Raw genomic sequence first — 21882 nt, 5'->3', positions numbered from 1 at the left:
GTGATACATAGAATTCACAGCGTCATTTCAAAGTTAAAGTTATCGAGCCATATATTCCATCTGTTTTCATCAGATTGTGGTGTTTCTCATCGTGGATACACCGAATTAACCGAAGTTTTAAATGAGTCATGGGACACCTATGGTATAACGTCAGATACGGCCTCATGGATGGCGGTACTATGGGACAACATTGAAAGGGAGCCGTTCTGCAGTGGAATACTCGTCAGCAAAAGATACATTATGACTTCGGCCACTTGTATCACTGAAGCAGGGCGAAGATCCGCTTCGGGCAATTTAACGCAGGTTATGGTCAAACTCGGCAAAACGAACCTAGAAACGGACGAGGAGCATGAACAAGTCTTCTTTATGAATAGCTCATCGTGTTTACCATCACTGAATGGCAAGGTCTGTCTGCTGAGACTCAGTAATGACGCTCACTTCAGCTATCATGTCAGCCCCGTGTGTCTTCCCCCGGATAAAGCCTTGAAACAGGTCAGGGCATCGGAAGGAACGTACGGATTTACGATGGGATGGCCTCGGCTGTACCGAAACAGCTCTTATCAAGCCACTCTTCAGCGTATTCCACTGCTCATCAAGAGTTGGGATGAATGCAAGGACAACGTACGAGACGAATGGGAATACAAAAAAGATTACTTCTGCGCAGGTCACGTGGATGGCGACAATGGTGAACCTCGTTGTTATGGTCACGACGGCGGTCCCTTTCTGAAGCTGTGGAGGGGACGCTGGTACCTATACGGGATTGTTGCAAACGAATGGGACACATGGGGTGAGGAAGGGTGCCCTAGGCGAGGCACATATGGTTGGTTCTGGAGATTTGTCAAAGCATTACAGGATGTAGAGTACATACTCTGCTCATGAAAATTACAGTTGATGTAAAGTCGATAAAGATTAAACCAGTGAAAAAATGGGTATTTTTGCTTCTTATTTTGATGTTCTGACAAGATGAATTTGGGGCAGATAGACAAAACATTAGCTTTATAAGTGAAGCTATGAGAGAGTTATTGCTTTGATCTGGTTGTAATTACATGCCGGAAAATGCCGAGAGAGTTTGACCGGTTAAGAAGGGCTTGACTACGCAGTTTCTGCGTAGTGAAGCTTCATTACGTATTCATGGTGACCCTGGCCAGCTGTCAATAACTTTGGGGGCTTTTGTCTTTTGGCCTGCTTTGCATATGCGTCGTTGGACACGACCTGCCAATCACCCAGGTAGTCAATTAAACTATTAATTGACTGTTTACCGACCCAATTAACACTATCCAGCAGTATCAGTCATATTTTAATCGCGTGGCCGGGTGGGCACAACGTAGGAACGCGTGTATTTCTGTGTGTACGTTTCACTTGTGGTGTTGTTTGTACCATCGTGTGTCCTTGTTTCACCTACAGCATTACCTTCAAGGTGACAGGCTTACTATTAATGTTCAGTATCATTGCACCGAGTTCTGCCCACGGTGAAAACCACCTGTTTTGCCTACTAATTACTGCCCGTCGCTGCCCGTCCTGAATGTAGCCTATCTATAGCTACAGTAATCACATAAATCATTTATCAGTTTTGATATATACTCCTAAATTGTAAGTTTGATCAAAATCGAGACCACATTCAAGGGCTATGCAGACTGTCCATGTAAGCACACACAGTGACAAGAAGGCGGCAAACACCTACTCACCAAGCACATCGAATCGGCGAAAAGAAGCATAAAAAGCTAGGCTTATCGCCAAAACAAACGCGCCAAGCGCTAACAAAAACCCATACCAAGCGGCCCTTTTCAGGGCCACCAAATACTCCAAAAAGGGAACTACCAAAAAATACGATAAGATGACATAGAACACACAAACACTTAAAAGAAATAACAAAAATCGTACACATAACAAACAACTGAAACACAACATTAAATACAAAATAAACAATCACAGTAACGTAACAGAAAACATGGCCGTGGAAATAAATCAGCTATTTCCAAAGAAAAGCTGACAACAACATGAAATTCAACAACAACCTATCATCGCTCAAACTATGAAACTCCGAAAAATAGTACTAGGCAAAAGCCTTAAAATTCATTCGGACACCAACAAAACCAAACAGAATAAAACCACCTCAGGATTTCAACAAATAAAGTCGTATAATGTGACTACGCTACATCGTGAGACACAAACAATCGCAACAACACCAATTCAAAGAAAAGTCAAATTGGACTCCACGAACAACAAAAAAACAAAAACTTGAAAGCTATCTGAAGCTGCTAAACTCGCACTTCTAGAGATACCCTTTCAAACAAGGTAACAAACATGTCGCGTGCCAAAAGAATCGCGATAAACCAGCTTGCAAACATTGGACAAATTTTGGGAAAATAACCCTTCGACAAGGGTCGGTTTTTCGTTATTGTCAACACAAAGATTACGTACTCGAATGCGAAAGGCAATTACGTAACACTCAGTATTATACACAACAAGCCAGAACAAACAGTAAACAAAGTAAATGAACTATTAATTAAAATGTACGAGAATAAGCACATCAACCAGGATACTTGTAAGTATCTTGATCCAATAAACATAAAATCCGTATCCGCAGTGGTACTTATTGCCTAAAAATTCACAAACCTCCGCAAAAATCTAAAAGACACACCAGTCAAAACAAAATTACCGAAGTAAAGAAATATAGAACAAACAAACCGAACCACCAAACGGACTCACAACGTGACCAAAATTAATATACTTGCCTCGCTAATCGGAAAGCAAGACCACTAAAATGCATTAAAATAAATTTTCACAAACACAAACTAAGGAAAGAATCTACACTGCGACTGATGAGAAACCACACTCGGGTTTCGAAACGCAAGCGTCAAAGAGCGACTCTATCAACTTTTGTAACAACATAGGTCCGGCTGCGTCTCGCCATAAGCTTTCCCCACACAAACAAAACATTACCGTACACACAGTCCTTTTGTGGAGGGACCGTGCCGTACACACTAATCCAACTTCTCTACAAATATCCAAAGCGAAACAAACATTTCATTAACACAAACAATCGGATAAGAATGTAGGAACACATTTTCGAAACGAATCAAACACAAACTCGACACAAAAACATTTAGGATAGTTAGGTGGGGAGCCTGTTTCACATTTTTTACATCTCGCTATACTGTCTATGATTCTAAAAATAAAGTCATCTGCCACTTTTTCTGTATACGCGGTTTGGCAAACTCATCTCTTCAATCGAAAGTCGGGCGATTTCATGGTTCTTTGGGGCACTTAAGTGTACGTCGAGCTTAAGGAATGTAGTTACATTCGCGATGTTTTATTCGAAAATTATTTATTCCTTCAAGGGCAAATGCACATAATTTATGCTGTTGGAAATACTGGCCGCTCATAAACAAGACAATAAACTCAATATATGTGCATTTTTACTTATATTGTCAAAGTACCACCGACACCCACAAAAACCAAATGGTTCAGTCCAGGTATTTGCAACTCTGCCATCCGACTGGTCAACAGGAAATCAACCATAGGTGTCTTTTGGCACGCGTATACGCCAGTCACCTAGGCGACGGTAATCTGCACCACTTATCACCATCGGGAAGGTACTCCTCCCCATATACCACTGGTGATCCCACCCTCAAGCACTGCGTCATTCGACCAAGCATTGTTATTGTAATTTCCTGCATAAAATTAACAGCGAGGTCAACCGGTCAAACTCTCTCGGCATTTTCTCTCATGTATACTTTTGATCCGATCCAGTTGGTTTCTCTACCAGGACAAAACAAAAGAAGATGATGGTGAGAGTATAACTGTTACATGAAAAATATCTCTCAGGAATAAAAGATTGACACAATAGCACGTGACTATGAGTGCAGTTCGGGATTCAGAAATAGAAAATTACGATCAGTTTCAATAAAAACACTTTTTGAAAAATGTGAACGCTAGTTCACAAAGCAGGTTATAGTAACCAATTGATTCCTGTAAAGCACCAACACTAGTTCTCTTTAGCGCTCATCAATAGAATATAACATGGAGGTTTATTTTCAACCTATTTAGTAAAATCAGTAACGTTGGTGACCATCACACATTTCTCATTTATTACCAAGAAGGATGCATCGTAAAATTAGTTTAATAACTCGATACACAAAGAACTTGTGCACCTCAAGTGTCTTTCGACAGGCATTTTTATCAAATTCTAGCAATCTGTCATTAAACTTACGCCCCTTCCCTTCCCAAAGAGAGAGTGTGGATGGTGAATCTTCTATGTAATTTCCCCGCGATTGTTTGACTACGGTGAACGAGGGCATTTTTGTCACACTTTCTGCATTGACATCTTACACACCGCCAATACAGTAAACATGAGTTTCTTCTCTCGAACATATTCTTGTCCTTGAGTGACAGCAAGCTGCAGCTGGTACAGATGTCAGTATGAACTTGCCTGTAAAGGAAGGCACACTTTTGAAATCAGTAAACTTGCTCTAGCAAACCTGTGTACTCAATGAAACCATCGGCAGGTTTTTGCTATTTTGCCAAAAATATTATGAATTATCTGGCCAAATTGGAAAAGCTTTATCGCATATGACAACCTGCAAACATGAAAAATAACTGCTTGAATACTTTTCTTCTTCCCCTGAGATTTACGTGACAGTGTATCTGCAAGTACGTCACCGACACTGTCGGATAATACATGGAAGAGCGTCAATCAAAATCTCAAAGAGTTGAAAGGTTCGTGCCATTAACTTCGATGACATTGACCTGTTGCCGGGAGCAAACTAAGTAATATCTTGATATCTTTGATAAATAAGGTCGTATGAAACCTACTGAGTTGATTTTAGTCCAATTGTGTCCAACCTCTTTTTCAGAGTTGTGTTTAGAGTATAAAAATAGACTAAGTTAAGAATGGTCCGCAGATTGATTATCTACGGATCGTGAAAATGTCGGCGCGTTTTCTGACAGAGTTGTCAAAGTAAAACAAACAAACGTCATTCGACACGGACTGGAAATGCGCCAGCGAGAGGTTATATGTGGACTCGGTTAGAGCGGTTTGTTTACACCATGATTGACCTTTTAGAGCAAACATATTCTTATCATCAGTGGCAGTATTTCCTACACATTTGGCCTAGCACGGAGGCCATTTATATCTTTACAGTGAATGAACACGCAGATGCAACCCTTGTTGGAGAGCGTAAAGTTTCAGCCCATCCAGGGGACCTAGTCATGTACGCACCACCGACTCCTATCATATGTTTGCTTTTCCGGCTCTTTCTTACAGGTGAGTGCACAAATCAAATGTAAGTCCTCGATCTCTAATTCATACCACAATAAACCATCTGACAAGTTGAGTTTGACAATATTGGAAGATTTGTGTATCAGATAAGGAAAGGCGACCCGAGGTCGTTTGGCAAAACTAGAATGTGTGAAGGCCGTAGTTTTTAGCTTATTCAAGATAGGGGAGCATAGAGCAGGGGTTCAATGTTGTTTTACATAACAATGGTAATAAGTATACAATGTTCCATCAGGTAGTTTTAAGTTCCTGTGTTTCTATACATATTTCATCAGCCGCTTTTCGTTCCAATGTTAACACAAAGGGGCTAATATTTTGTTGGACAATTGGCTGTCTTTATTTTTTTTTCAATTATTTATTATTTTCCGGGTTTTATGGTTTACTTTGCTAACCTTTCTATTACCATTACATAGTTAAAATATTCTTTTGTTAAATGTGATCAAGCCAGTGTTTTCAATGGTAGACATTTACAAGTGTCCCAGTTACTGAAAGCCTTGGCCCTAATGTTCAAGCTGTCACATGTTATTTTACAATGTATCCGCTTTTAATAGTTAATAACTCGATTACATAACGTCCGACAACTCTTTCAAATGTCGCAGAGACTTTATACAAGAAAGAAATATCGCGAAAAGCTGTTAAAATGGGACACCTTCTTCCAAGGCTAAAAAGCTTCCACTATAAAGGTATCGGACATATCAAGTAAATTCGAGCACACGGATTCGAACACAAAATAATTGTACTTACCCGCCTAACGGAGACATCGCGATCAAAAGATTCTGCAAAAACAAAAACGTGTCGCATTCTGCTTGCTTGACTTTGCGTAGTATGCATTATGGTGCTTGGACAACTCATTATTGGCGTGATTTTATTTGTGCGCTGAGCTCACTTCGGTGTATTACATCCTTTCCGCACACTCCAGTCTCCCTTTCCAGACCTTGTTCGCTTCGCTGACGGAATTTAAACCAATAAAGTGTGCTGCTGGCGGAAGCGACATGCTTCGCGACTCGACGCCAAGTCACACTCCCCAACGCTTGTGGCGCACTTTTCTATAATTTTTATGCAAGAGCGGAGTGAACAAAGTCTAGAAGTTGAGACTACGTACACTCCATCATGCACGTACATCGCACGCGACTTTGAATTTTGAAAGCAAATCACGACAATCGTGCACGTGTCAGTGGCAATGAACTCAGGTATACACTCAACAATTACATGGGGACTATGTCTGAATGCAGGTGAAAGGCGAAAACTGTCAAGTGATCTGGTTATTTCGTCAAATAAATCACCTTTGGCTGAGAACACTAAAGATCAGAACAGTAGTCTCAAATGTTCCTGGTTTCTTCGACCTTGGAGACGCAGCTACCATCGTTGTCGACAAGTTTAATCCAACATCTGATACCAGGTGCAGGTTTGCAGTTGATTTTAGATTATGAGAACTGTTGATGTTGATATTCAAAGCTTATGTGATTCGTAAAGTACTTGAACTTGCCTAACGTGTATTCAGTCACCTAAAATATTTGTCTTTATTTTCAGAAATGAGTGGCAAAGCTTTGTTAACATCCTGCAGATTTCTATGCGTGAAGTTTTGGCAATATTTGACATAGCTGATATTCACAAGACTACAAAACGCAATCTTCGGCAAAGGGTATGACTATGATGAGAAAAGTTTGGATTAGATGACAGTAGAGACTATCCTGTCTGAAAAAATAATATTGCATTCTGCAGAGGTTCTGACCTTTAGAACACAGGCTTTGATGTCTGCTCTCGCTTAGGGAAAAACCATTTGACTTAACTATACCAAAGTCCTTGCCACCTCACCTATTGGGTCCTCTACTTGAGAACACTTACCAGTCCAACAATTTTTGTATCACGCTGTCTACTCAGGATGGCCGAGATGTGTTTTTATGCAACGGCCTCTATACACCTACTTTATGTTTGGTTTACAAATCTTTTGCAAATTTTCGCAAATTGCCGGGTTATTTGTTTTTCTTATGTGTTACGGAGCAAAGATTTAAAATTATACAGGGTCACATGGTTGTATAGCCGAAATATTAGATAATGACTAACAGACAAAAAAGCGTTTCATCGTTTGCATCATACATGTACATCTCATTCTGACTACAGTACACAAATTGTGGTAGCTATTCTCCTCTTTCCTCCTCCAAAACTCCAGTGTCAGCTATCTTGAGATAAGACAGGGTAAACGGGAGACGTCACCTCTCTATGGCCGATACTGTGGTACAGAAATTCCGAAAGTGATCACCAGATACGGACCATGGTTTCTTAGGCTCGTCATCGAAGACATAAACAGTGATTCTATACTCATGGCAAACTACAGAGTTGGAGGTAAGTTCAACAATAGCCACGGTTTAAATTTATCTTTGTAATTAGTCACGTGTCACTGACTAGGGTATGAGCCAACAATACTGATGATATGTGAAGTCTTCTGATATTGCAAGCACATGTCAAGCAACATTGTCTGATTAAAGCCCATAAATATTTGCTAAGCTTAAAAAAGGTCTTGTTCTATTTTTTCCTTTGCAAATGACACTAAAAATATTCTATAGCCGAGAGTTTTGTCAAAACTCTTTAGTGCAAATGGCTCAAAAGTGGCGTTATTGTATGTTTCCATCTTACATTCCAGATTGTTACCATTATTTGGAGGGTTTGGAGGGAAAGTTTGAGACTCTTGGATATCCCTCACCTTATCCTGGAGACACGTATTGTGAATGGCGCATCGAGGTTCCGTCTGGACATCGCATTCGCTTAAAGTTCAACTTCATGGACGTCCACAACTCGGGATATTATGGCTATGGATCTGATATGATAATTATACGCGACGGATTTTAGGCTAATGGTTGGTTTTGTTAGAAGAATGCCTATCAAAATAATAACAATCATATCCGTTATCCATAACACTAGGTCAAAATTCATAATACAACAGATTCTAACTAGTATAGTTATAAACATATACACAAAACAGCACAGAAAAGACAGTAAAGCACCGGTACACACAACAAAGTCAAATTCATGAAAGAAAGATATATGGACCTCTTGCCAAAATGCCATGAAGAGATGTTAGGTGTTTCGAAAATAGTAAGCGCATCCTGTCCCACGTGTGGCACCCGCCATATATCAATCTCTAAGTCAAATAGGTAGTGGTCACCAACTAAGATTAAACTCCATGGTTATATTACAACACGAGAAAGGTTTTCTGGAAACTGATGTGTGACGCATGCTACCATTACATTCTCTTATGTGTTAATGCTTTTCAACATGTTTATCCCGTTATCTCAGCATGTAAGGTGACTAAAAAACACAGATTCTACAGATCTAGAATCGCCTATTATCGCCCGTTACCATGGAAACTATGCATCTGATATCATCTCTAAGGGGAACCGACTTAAAATTTCATTTAAAACAACAAATGCGAATGATGACGTCATGTCAAAGGGATTCCAAGCTTTCTACTTTGCCATCGGTAAGAATTTTCACATTGAGTCTGATATGACATTCGGGTCGATGTGACTGTAGCGATCGAGCTGATAATTGTATTATAAGCAAAAGGGCTAATGCTTGGTGATCATATTCATCTATCAAACAGAAAAGTGTCACTCTTTGAGTGATATCCTCAGTGATAGATTGTGCCCATCTTAAAATAGTAGAGAGATGGGTTGATGAGTGAATTAGGGATTGTCTGAGTGAGTGAGTTAATGAGTTAGTGAATGAGTAACCGAGTGAGAGAGTGAATAGTACTTGATCATGAGGTAAGGTATGTGGTAGGGTATTCTAGAGATCGAGAGGGAGAGCATGCGGATGAGTGAGACATTGTCGTCGGGTACAACTGTAATTTGTTTTGTGGATGGGCGTATTTAGTCAACGAAGGAGCGGAAAGCGAGTATTGAGGTGAATTAACACACATAAATAGATAGGGGCCAGACAAGTGAGCAGATGTACACAGACCTAAGGGAAGTAGGTTGGTGAAGGTAGATGGATGGTGAATGAATGAATAGGTGGTTATCTCAGAGAGAGAGAGAGAGAGAGAGAGAGAGAGAGAGAGAGAGAGAGAGAGAGAGAGAGGAGAGAGAGAGAGAGAGAGAGAGAGAGAGAGATGAGTGAGTTTAGGGTAGGTTTAAGGTTGACTGACTGGAAATGTTAGCCAGTGATCGTATGCATGCATTGTAGGTGGATGGATGGATGGATGGATGGATGCATGAGTAACGTGCAGTTTTGGATTCAGTTCCTGCTATGTTTGGACGAAAATTACCAATACGTATGCATACTTGGATATATATGAAGGTGAAGTTGACCGTGATGTAGTTAAAATTTACTTTATTGATTTTGAGATGCGTCTTCGTGCGACTTCACAATCGTCATCGGCATGCAAAGAGCATATTATAATTCATGGAACGAACGCTACACGGGCAACGTGTCCAGTATTGGATTTCCAGATCCCTATCAGGGAGAGAGGCAGTGTACGTGGACAATCAATGCGAGGGCGAACAAGATACTTTTGACTTTTCCAGAATTTGACATTGCCAAGTCAGAAGAGTGCAGGTACACATTCATACAACTTATTTATTCCCATATGGTGTGCAATACTTCATAACATAATGTGAAGGAACTGTCACAAAGAATTATGTCTTCTTAAGGATATTACAATAATTTTGTTTTTACTGTCCCGTCATAGTATAATTGTCCATCTCTTCTCTTGTGTTGCCAAAAAACAAAATACAACAACAATAACAACAACAAAATTACCAGAGTACATCAATTTCCTATTAGAGTTCGTTACGGTGTTAATCTGGATTAATATGCAAAATAGAGGGCGGCAGTAACATTTACAGACAATTGGCACACAAATAAACAAAAATACAACAATCACACAAACGAACGAACGCAAAGGAGAAGTTCCCCAAAAAACCCATGAAATATGTACTTGCCCAGGGAGAGGCAACCATACATACAAACTGAAATTAATATACGAACGGTTTCCTTTACTCATTTACTTTACGTATGTCTGCATATTTTTATTTCGCTCTAAGGGAAGATTACATTGAAGTGTTTTATGGTGACGCTGATGAGACAGGAACCCCAAGTTTTGGCCGTTACTGTAGTTCCATGTCTCCTCCTGGCATAGTATCAAGCGGAAAACATCTGTTCATAAAATTCAATAGTGGTGAAAACTATTGAGGGCACAAAGGTTTTATCGCTACCTACAACGAAGATGAGATATGACGTGTACAGAACTAATCAAAGTGCTTAGGATTCTTTTTGAGCTTGCTTGTGCATTTTTCCTATGTGCATCTAATGAAAATGGAAGCACGTGCACATTGATGCCATAATGCCAGTGATGGGATTTCAAATTGCGGGGACTAAAGTATTATTCAGTCACGTTTTCTGACTTTGCAGACAGGAAGAGGAAAGCAATGCAACATATACCAGTGCTATAGGGATGTTTGTAGTGGGAAGAGTTCCATATTGGAATTTTTCTGTCGGAAGAAGGGAAACCGGGAGCTTTCCTAAGGGGGATTAGGGATAAGGGAAGGCTACTTGGTGGCAGAAGAGATATTTTCTAGTTCATATTTGTACGGCAGTTGAGAACATGAATTATATCTCCTCTTCTTCTGTTCAGAATACGCTGGAATAGCATGTTTTAAAAACATAAATTCATAAATCACATTTGGTTCGAAGAGTGTATTTGTCTACTGCAGCCCCTGAAACGGCGGCAGCATTATGAGTTCACACTTGGTTCTCTTGTATTATCTTACTCTAGTTTTCATTTCTAAGGCTTGGTATTGTTTTTCAAATTTTCAATCTCTTGAAATACAATGAACATCTTATTCCATATTTTGCTCATGATCAGGACCCCACACTTACCTCAATGCTACAACTGGTGACATCGTTGAATAGAAGCCAAACAAAGCCACGTATTTCATCCAAGCTCCCGAGAACCATCACATTTACATGGAGTTTCCTGCCCTAAGTCTGACGGTTACTGACATCTATGGCAAAGTGATCGTTATGAAGGATTTACTGGAGGTACTCGAAAACATAAATTGTTTTGCATCTTTATCAATTTATATCTAGTGCTATTGCTGAATTGGCGCTTTTTTCAATCCACACTTAATCTTCATAGGCATGTATTAGATCATTCAGTATTGGAAAGCTCGCTGATATTGTGGACCCTTTCGGAAAAGAAGGAATGCAGAGAGTAATCTAAATTTCTCGAATGATGTAAATGTAAAGATCAACTAGATGATATGTCAAGCGTTTATATACACGGACATACATCCGCCGACGTGAAACAGTTCAAAAATACATGCAGAGACAATCTCTGAAATTTTCAGATAATATAAGCCTTATTTTTGAAGCAGTTTTCTTATTATGTTTTGAAAACTATTTAACCTATTTTAGTATGTGACAAGGGTAAACATTAGGGTAGATGATTACTGTAAAACATGTCTTTGTAGCTAGAACCTGTTTTAGCAAATTTAGCTAAGTCTAAATTCGCTAATTTAAAATGCCGATAATTTAAACTTTTCCTAATAGTTACCATGGCTTGGATGTCTTTTTAACTAATTTAAAATCTTTCTTTTTGCAACGGAAATCCAAGAACGCTTATAAAACATGCAGTAGCTCAAAACTGGGTTGGAAGCAGTGGCCGACTGGTTTTGTGTGAGGCCTAGCAGCAAGGCAATGTTGCCATGAGTGTGTGGGGGTTCAAATCCCGTGTGGGTTATAGTAAAATTTATATTTCTACATTATGTCAAATGTAAACACTGCATGAAAAGCCAATAATACTTACTGTATTTGCATGGATTATTGCCTGTATTTTAGCTGAAGAGTGCATATACAGGTGAATACAGTTATTAATCCATTGCTTGTATTCAGCAAGCCTGTATTCACGTGGATTCATGTGAATTCACGTGTATTATTCAATAATACAGTCAACTCATTAATGTGAATTTATCTGTATTATTGCGTTTTCATGCAGTGAAAACAAGTACCTCAGTGACTTGATAAAACATACACGTTTATCAAATAGATACGATTATTACGATATCTGCTGACGAATATGGCTAAACTAACACGGGTTCTCATTCTACCCCTTCTGGTTTACAGACGATATTATAGCTTACTTCTTGCACACCTATGCTCACCCGATTCTGTCAAAGACAAACGCCGTCAGGCTGTACTTTGAGTTGTAGTTAGATTTTGAACTGTACCCAGAGAAGTTTAAAGGGCTCCATGCTAGTTATAAAATAGAAGGTGAGTTAAGAATATCTTAAATTTATCACTACATCTTAATCAACCATCGATTAATGAACCATCGCAGAATGAAATTAGTGAGAAAAACGTACAAGTACTTCAGTCTTTTAATTTTTTTTATGAAAAATCGATTTCAGAAACCGGTTCAAGGAAATTTTAGAAGGTGACAGCTGGACGGAAAACAAATCAACTCAGCAGAACTTCAAGAACATGCCGTGTATGAGTGGATTATTTATACACGCAAGAAAGTGCAAATCAATGTGGTGCTGGAATTCAGGCAATTTTATATCTCTTCGACAGTGTTGACTGCAGGTAATGCGCACCAAAACGTTGCATATCTCTGAAATGCAAAAAAAATTCTGAATCCGACGGAACTGAAATTTAGTTGAAATATGGACAATTGCAAAGGCCAGAACTTCAGTTTCTGTGAAACGAATATGTGATACATCTTTCCGGATGTGCTGATGCATCCTCTGCCATTTTCTCTGCAGTGAGGGTTTATTTTGACCTGCTAAAGAACTTGTTTACGTTGAATGATACTGTGTATTGGACCTATCTTCGTGTCTTACAGTGAACGTAACTATACTACCAACCGACGACAGGTTTCTGAGGGTGAAACGTTGAGACGCCTTCCAAAAACTGCAGCTGCACTCACATTTGAAAACTTTTTAACCGACTGAGACAGAACGTTTACGAAAAAATACACGATGTCGGAAGCAGTGCCGTTTCACGATGTACGGACTTGATAAATGGTTAAATGCTTGCCACACTACAAAGTTACGCAAAATTTCCCACTACCACAGATCTCCACACTTCTTTGATTTACACATCTTCTCGTAACAATACCGTAAGGTTTGTGGTCAGCCTCATAGGTGCCTTTTTATCTGCTGTTTCATACTTTTCGATTTTAAGGGAGGAATATATCGAAATCCGGAGCGGCGCAGATGAAGATTCTCCGTTGGTGACTCGTTTGTGCGGCAATCGTATACCCTGGGTGTTTCCCGTGAGATAATTTACATCAAGTGTTAGACGAGACGATGGAGAAAGGGGCAGCTTCATGTCAGAATATCGTTCAGGTTTGCCCGTTTCTACCAATCTCGCAAGATATTTATTGCAAATAATCTTTTACCGATTATTTAGGACATGTTCAGGTGATAGAATGATCAAACATGTCAGTCCCTCTACAGAGAAGATTTTATACGATTGTGCGTAACAGAAAACGTACTGTAATGATATTCAACATAGCTAGACTCTAAAAAAATGACATAGTTTTTATAAAAGAAGGTCACTGTGTCATGAAGTTTCTATTTTTTTTGGAAAAAAAATATGCATCGAATATATTTTTCATAGACATTGATAGACTATTGTGTGATGTAGCCATCCCGACAGTTAGATAAACTGACTTTCTCACTCTCTATGTAAACTATTTAATCACGTAAAGATGTTCTTGTGAACAATATATTCACAAACAACGATTATTCTAATCACTCTTGTATTTGTCGGCCGCAATTTCTTTATTTATGCCGTTGAGCAAATGATGATTATGTATCTTGTCAAATTTAGCATGACATGGCAGCGAACTACATTTTACTCCAGCTATACAAAAAGTTCATAATTCAAGACAATTGACTTTTGAACATGGAACGAGGAGCAAAGCGTTCGAAAACGAAGTTGACAGATTGTAGTTTTGATTAGATTTTAGTAAATTTAACATGAATTTGCTTCAAATGCTTGGGAAGGAGAGTCCTATTTTGATGTTATTATAATTAGAGTGTTATACAATGCAGACATAATTTGCTAAAATATTACGGAGATGTAATCTTGTCACACTATATATATATATATATATATATATATATATATATATATATATTTGCATATGTAAATTAAAGTCGTTAACGTCCAGTGATAAGCGACCGACATGTGAAGTTATTGTCTTTTTCTCTTTTTGTTTCTGCACAGCCTGCGAATACAACATTTTCTGGTCACTCAATGGTGTTATTAAAACGGATCCAAGACATAAGACCCTCCGATATACATTTCTAAGTCCATCTTTCAGAAACGAGGGCGGGCTTCGTTACAGGGGATGTTTGTACAACGTCACCGTTCCCGAGGGATATAGAGCCGTGCTTCGATTTGACAACATCACTAAGGAAGAAAGCTGGCAAAATAGAGGGTATATTCAAGTGATAGATTTGCTGACGGGAGGTAAGTCGGTTTTTAATGGTATAGTAATTGTAACAGGGTAACAATAAAACAAGTAACACTATGAACGATGAAGTTGAACGACACGTTACGTACATAATGCCACTCAATAGACGTCATGGCATACAGAGGGATAATCATCAAACAATTGCACCCGTTTTGATGACAGTGTATAAAGCTCTGTAAAGGGTTAAAGTTAAACACTGAAAAACCTAGGGTTGGGTATCATCATGAAAGTATTGCAGGGTTAAATATGGAATTTTAACATCAAACGTTTAAATTAATAGAGGTACTTAGGTGTGATATAACGTCTGGAATTATAAGATGATGATGATGATGATGATGATGATGATGATGATGATGATTTGGAGTAGGTCGGAGGCTTCCTGACGGATGAACAGGATGAACATGATAGTGATTTAAAGAATTCTGTTTTACGAAAGAAGTAAGTATTAATCAATCCAAAACAACCTCTGCGTGACACTTCTTGTATCAGGTCGTGATCTCAAGATGGACGTAGCTGGGAGACTTTTACATATAACGGAGTAAATTCAACACTCCGAGAGTCGATCGTATTTTCGTCTTTCGTGAACGAAAGTAATAAAAATTCAGAACAAGGGATATAACGTTTAGAATAGGAGTATAAAATATAGGGCCGTTTTGTGTATCTAGGGTGAACCAGGCGATGAATAGCTCGCTACTCTTGTTTACTGTCGTTATACACTTTGGCACTGTTATGTAAGCTTGATAGGAAGCAAAAGAGGAAATAGAAATATACATCGTTTTCTTTATAGCAAACCAACTTTAAGATATTTAAGGGCGTTACTTTAGGGTATTTCGTAAAGGCAATACATTTTAGACAGATACAAGAAAATATAAAACATCTAATGAATGACATTATTTTCTTTTCAGAGCGTATTGGCCACTACGATAGGGATATACACACCACTGTTAGAGCATCGGATAACCAAATACAACTTCGTTTTATCTTGTCGTCAATCCCACTATTGGTTCAGATACGATACATTGGAGGTAAGAAGAATTATAGGAAATAATACATTAGCGGATTTCTTTAATCAATATTACTCCACATCATTGATCACTCACAAAAAGATGGTTCAGTGTCAAACATTGCTTGAAATAATACATCGTTTGGCCCGTCACAATATGGCAATTTCAGTGTCTCGATTGGCTCACTTCACACAAAGCTAGATTCTAAACAATGCAGCCTGGCAGGGTAATTATGTACAAAGTCTGCTGTCTTTTCGGCAATCGTTAATTTCACTACCCATTTTAAGATTAGTAAATAGCCTTCCGTGGATAATTTTATGAACCGTTTAGGAAACCGATTCTTTCTAAAGGACAAACAGCGAATCAGATAGTGTTGAGAACAACGCATAAGTAATTAAGTTTGCTAAAATTACAGGGCAGGGATACAACAATTATTTACACTTTTTGTGAGTTTGTTGCAAACCGTGTGGTGCATTAAATGCCAGAATTTTGCATGATCTTGTGATGCACAGAATGTTATATCAATGAGTAACGAAAGACATTATGTCATAAAAACTTTGTAACATTAGCATTTTACTGCCCGCTCAATAATTACAACTGATTTTATATTGACAAAAGCTCATATATACTAAATTGTAGACCTACATATATGTATGCTTTGAGCCCCCATCTTCCGAATTCAAATACTACATGCAGTGTAAGTTGTAGATGTACTTTTTACAAGTCAGAACCAAAGGATAAACTCTTTCTCGTAAAGTTCCCACTATCGTCACTTTCCAAAGAAAACAAAATTAACGCAACATCACTGGCTGTTCCTCTGCTGTTTAAATCTCAGAACCAAAGGACAAATTCCCTGCCTGTGCAGTTCCCACTCACGTTACTTTCTAAGAATGGCATCTCCCCATTATCCGGCTATGTACCCCTACAATCAGGATTGCGTGTGGCATATCATCACAGAAAACCCGGATGCAAACATCATTTTAACCCTCCACGACTTTCAGTGGAAAGACGGCAGCCGAATCAAGAACAATGCATGTAGAAAAGTTGTCGTGCTTCGGACAACCCATTAGTTTGTGTGACTCGAAATTTTCGGGACACAATCGAATAAAAATATCGATTACAATCCTTTAAGGTTTTGAGATCATACCTGAGTATTTACATAACACAAAAAAGTAATCACTAAAGATGTTTCATTCTTACACAAAAATTGGTCTCGTGCCCCTTTCTTCTTTCAGGTCGTATTTTTTACTTTGAATTTCAGCATTGACTGGGGTAGAGTAAACAAATATATACACTCGATATGAAATCTGCTCTAGCGGTCAAAACTCTGGCTAATGTTGCTCTATACATTTAATATTGAATGCTGCTGACTTAAGTTTTCTTCTTCTTTCTGGGTGCTTGCTACAGTAAACATTTCCATGACTTTCAATTTCAATTTGATAAAATAATGATAAAAAAAATTGATAAAAAAATTGGAATTGAAAATTGATTTTTCAATGACCCCTGCTTGACCACAGCTCCTGGCATGTTTGTGGTATATGTTGTGCAAACTACACATTATGTTACGCACATATCTTCACCTTCAGTGTGTATTTCATATTAATTCTTAATGTACTAAACATAGTGAGAGCTTGAATGGGTTTTAAATAGGACTGGTGCACGCATACCGACCAAAATACCAGAATGAAGGTATGAAGGAGTCGTGAACATTGCCCATTGATTCGATGACTTTTCTTTATGTATAACATCTTTTTCTATTTATCTCAGCAAGGATTACCTTGAAGTGCGAGAAGGGGCATCATTGGAGGATCCCTTAATAGGTACATTTTGTGGCAGAGATGTCGAATATTATAGTGGCATCTGCTAATGCTTTGTACATTCGCTTTCGAACGATGAAAGTGGTCAGGACAAAGGTTTTATGCCGCAGTATGATGCTAGTAAGTGCGGCGATATAAACCATTTTACAGCTCTACAGTATGTACATGGGAAGATTGCGTACTCGTAAGTCAGTGAGTAAATAGTAAAGCTGTTCCAGTGACATTAAATGCAAGTATTGATGATGCGCTACAAGTGTCTATGCGTCATTAAATGTTGTGAAGCGCCAAAATAACCACAGATAGTAGAACGGAAGCATATCTATAATTGTACTATATTCATGATTATTTGTTTATATTTGTATGTATCTGCATTTTGTATGTATGTATGTATGTATGTATGTATGTATGTATGTATGTATGTATGTATGTATGTATGTATGTATGTATGTATGTATGTATGTATGTATGTATGTATGTATGTATGTATGTATGTATGTATGTATGTATTTTTGTATGTATGTATGTATGTATGTATGTATGTATGTATGTATGTATGTATGTATGTTTGTATGTATGTATGTATGTATGTATGTATGTATTTTTGTATGTATGTATGTATGTATGTATGTATGTATGTATGTATGTATGTATGTATCTATCTATCTATCTATTTATCTATCTATCTATCTATCTCTCTATCCCTCTATCTATCGTATTTATATGCCTCACGTCATGTACCTGATTTGTACCTGTCAGTGAGATTCACAGGTCATGATAATGTCTGGTGGCACCGGTCCTGTGCGGGTTTCAGATACAATGTAAGATCTAAAGGGAAAGTCAAACTTTCACGCAGGGATGAGGTTATGTAGTGAAACACGAAAACACACCAATTTTACACACTCCAGCCACCGTCATTTTAAACCAAAAAAATAAATCTTCTTCATTGTGAAAACCTGTGTTATGATATGGGTGCTCTCTTGAAAACAACCAACTTGCCACATGAATTGGCATTGTAAAGTGTCGTTTTAAATAAGTTAGATTCATGGGGGATTACATTAAGATATACTTACAGGTATTTCGGTCATTGACATACTCGATCTCACGCTACCAGATATCTCTTGCCGACACGTGATCCTCGACAAAGCAAGAAATCGACGACTATTGTCGTGAGAGCGCCGCCTGTGTTCAAAATATGCTATCTGAATGTCACTTATTGTTTGTTATATATGACGCTGTCGTCATAAAAGAAGATAAGAGCTACGGAGAGCTTATCGGTAAAATTTCGACAACAACCTCTAAATGTCGGTCGTTAGATGCAGTTGCCCTCAACCTTCTTTACAAGAGAAATATGGTGTTCCAACCTCTGAACGATCTTCTACATATCTCATGGGCTGCACTAAGACCTAACACAGTATTGTTAACAGTGATCACGAATATGTCCGCACTTTAAATATGTTATTCGAATTATGCCGAGCCAAGGGTCTGTCTGTCTGTCTGTTTGTCTGTCTTTGTTTGTCTGTCTATCTCTGTTATGTATAAGTCTGTCTGTCTCTGTCTGTCTGTCTGTCCCAGTCTCTCTCTCTCTCTCTCTCTCTCTCTCTCAATCAATCAAACTCTTTCAATTCGAACTAATTTATCGGTTTGGTCAAACTTCAAAGTAACAGTATAGTTTTCTCGGTTAGGTAAGTTCTAAAAGCAAGTAAGGCTTGTCAACAAAATATAGGCTTATCTGTCTTTATAACAATTCTAAATCTGGCAAGGTCATCAGATAGGATTATCATGAACAAATAAGACTAGTGGTCCTAATCTCGAATGGAAAACAGGCTTAAAAGGTGAAAAGGATAAGCATACCGATGTACAGCAAGGTGGACCTGCTGTCTTACTTCTGACACTCAAGGTGAATTTTTATCTATAACCCTGCACGAACCACGGCGACCATACACCTACCCCGTGCGACTTTATCGCCGTCACTCTTGCCAAAGAAGGCGTTGGACTCGAGCTCGCCAAATACAATAGTACGCCGGCACCATCATACGACATCTGATCACTCTGTGAGCTCACAATGCACGTGAAGAGATACGTCATCCTTTTGGTATTTGTTGCATGTTTGGGAGAGAACAGTAAGTTGACTTGTCAGTGTCAGGATAGCCTGAGATCAGAATTATTTTTTGTCGATGTACGAATGAAAGCATCATATACAGTAGCTTATCAGTCAGTAAAGACATGCGTGGCTAGTGACGGTCAATGCAAAGAACGCCCCGTAGCGGGACGAATACATTTAATTACCCTCAGTCTTCGTTCACACACTAAGACGCACTGACGGCAACATGTACAGCATTTTGTACCGTGTTTGCCCTCGGGCGATTTATTAAGCGTCTGAAATAAGAGACAGAAATAGACAGAGACATGGAGACAGACAGGCAGACAGAGACAGTCAGACAGCCAGCCAGACAGACAGAGAGGGGGTTGGTTAACGGTAGGCCATGTCCGGGAGTAATTACTCATGCCTCGTTACTGTAGCTATGACATTTCTCGCTCGCGCCTTACCTCTCTACGATTCTGATAACGCAGATGAACTTGAAACACTTCTATAAGAAACAGTGGACAATGACAACTTAAGAATCGCTTTAGAATTATAAACAGCATTTGCTCTTCAGTATTCGTAAGAGAATGGATTTACAGTTCCATTCCAATATCTACAGAATAAAGTAAACAAAGCTGTTTGTGTAGAAAGCTATTCGCAAAAACAGAACTACTCGTGGGAAGGCGGGGGAAACTGTGCAAATGTTTGTATTCTTCAGGTCCACTGGTGTTTTACTGTGGTGGAAGATATCGCCGCTCTCTAAGTATGCTTTCTTTCGAAACTCCTACCATCGGAAGCAGAGGATTATATCCACCGAGTATCGTTTGTGAGTGGGTTTTTAAGCCGCCCTTGGGAGGCAAAGGAAGCATAATCTTCGAATACTTCGACCTAGAACAGACTGAAAACTGCAAGTAATTATTCTAAGACTTGTTGATTCATTTGATTCTCATTTTCTTCTCCGTCGTCGTCAATGTGTCATTACAGCTTCGGAATAACATGCGGAATAAGGAAATATGTTACTGTTTTCACATGGTCGCGCAACATGAGGTAGGTCTTCAATCATTTGAGCGACATCACAGTTACCTTACGAATATGTTATTCAAAATCACCTGTGGCGCAGTGCTATCATTGACATTTTCTGAGTGGATGAAGGTATCCGTGCAAGAAGACTCAGCATAAGTCACCATCATCTACGTTTGGGTAATTTCTATCGTCACTTTTATTTGTCGTCTGATCTCTCAGAAGCAAAAAATAATGCAGTCAGAGAGAGAATCATTGGTTGTCTCAATGAGAGAGAGAGAGAGAGAGAGAGAGAGAGAGAGAGAGAGAGAGAGAGAGAGAGAGAGAGAGAGAGAGAGAGAGAGAGAGAGAGAGAGACAGACAGACAGACAGACAGACAGACAGACAGACAGAAACAGAGAGAGAGAGAGAGAGAGAGTAAAATTCCGACTCTATGCATTAATAATTCTGTCTTAGCAACGATTATTTGGAAATCCGGAAAGGTCGGAGGGACGTGTCACCACTTTACGGCAAGTATTGCGGTACAGCTATACCTGGAATGATAACCATCGATGGCGATATATACATTAAGTTCAGTTCCAACGAAGTGGATCAGAGGACTGGCTTCAGAGCACACTATAGGGCAGGAGGTAAGTTGCCGTAAGTTGCAATGCCAGGGTGAATTTGAGTTTTGTCCCTTGGACTCCCCGACGTGTATTTTCTTACTGAACTTTAAATTGTTGAAGAAATGTTTCGAAATCATCCGCAAATATTTTCTCAATAAAAATATCCCTATGCTTCACCAGAGACCATTGTTCCTGTTGTTTGAATTATTTAATTATAAGAAAACAATAGGTTTGTTTACACCTGATCATGATGTACAAGTGCAGCCAGCGGATACATACATTGTTATACGGTTATCGTGAAAACATACCAGTTATAGTGATAAGTGAAATATTTTAAGGTATTTCTTACCAGCCATTATTTTCTTGCAAAGAAAATGCGTTATCACCATGATGGCTTTATGGCAACCTCTGAACTTCGGCACAGAGCGTACGTATATACACACACACACACACACACATATATATATATATATATATATATATATATATATATATATATATATATATATATATATATATATATATATATATATATATATATACCTCGATGGTTGTACACAGTTTGTTAAATGACAGTTTATAAATAACACTGCC

The 21882-nt window shown here is 38.7% G+C and overlaps 1 protein-coding gene and 3 long non-coding RNA genes across 7 annotated transcripts in view; 3 read left to right on the top strand and 1 right to left on the bottom strand.

Moving 5' to 3' along the window:
• Window positions 1–21882, top strand: part of LOC139120177 (cubilin-like) — a 56846-nt gene that overhangs the window by 17593 nt on the left and 17371 nt on the right. For 2 of the 3 annotated variants that reach the window (XM_070684338.1, XM_070684336.1), the window contains exon 20: window positions 74–1021. The exons of the other annotated variant lie outside the window; for it this stretch is intronic. In XM_070684338.1, coding sequence (XP_070540439.1) covers window positions 74–879 — 806 coding nt within the window. In that variant the 3' untranslated portion in view covers window positions 880–1021. Of the gene's footprint in view, window positions 1–73; window positions 1022–21882 lie in introns of those variants that run through there. 3 annotated transcript variants of the gene reach the window in all.
• Window positions 4013–6063, bottom strand: LOC139120179 (uncharacterized). The gene is made up of 2 exons (XR_011549057.1): window positions 6023–6063; window positions 4013–4432 (listed from the first exon to the last, which is right to left on the bottom strand). It is a non-coding gene; the product is annotated as an uncharacterized lncRNA (long non-coding RNA).
• On the top strand, window positions 4427–7759 carry LOC139120178 (uncharacterized). 2 transcript variants are annotated; one of them, XR_011549055.1, is made up of 3 exons: window positions 4427–4719; window positions 5144–6920; window positions 7449–7731. It is a non-coding gene; the product is annotated as an uncharacterized lncRNA (long non-coding RNA). The 2 variants fall into 2 exon arrangements; XR_011549056.1 differs by lacking the exon at window positions 4427–4719 and having other exon boundaries at window positions 4740–5266; window positions 6809–6920; window positions 7449–7759.
• Window positions 12700–14749, top strand: LOC139119631 (uncharacterized). The gene is made up of 3 exons (XR_011548960.1): window positions 12700–12859; window positions 13460–13623; window positions 14510–14749. It is a non-coding gene; the product is annotated as an uncharacterized lncRNA (long non-coding RNA).

This window comes from Ptychodera flava, chromosome 20 (assembly GCF_041260155.1).
Source record: "Ptychodera flava strain L36383 chromosome 20, AS_Pfla_20210202, whole genome shotgun sequence".
In the NCBI taxonomy this organism is placed as follows: Eukaryota; Metazoa; Hemichordata; class Enteropneusta; family Ptychoderidae; genus Ptychodera; species Ptychodera flava.
This window is presented reverse-complemented; position numbering and strand designations above follow the sequence as displayed.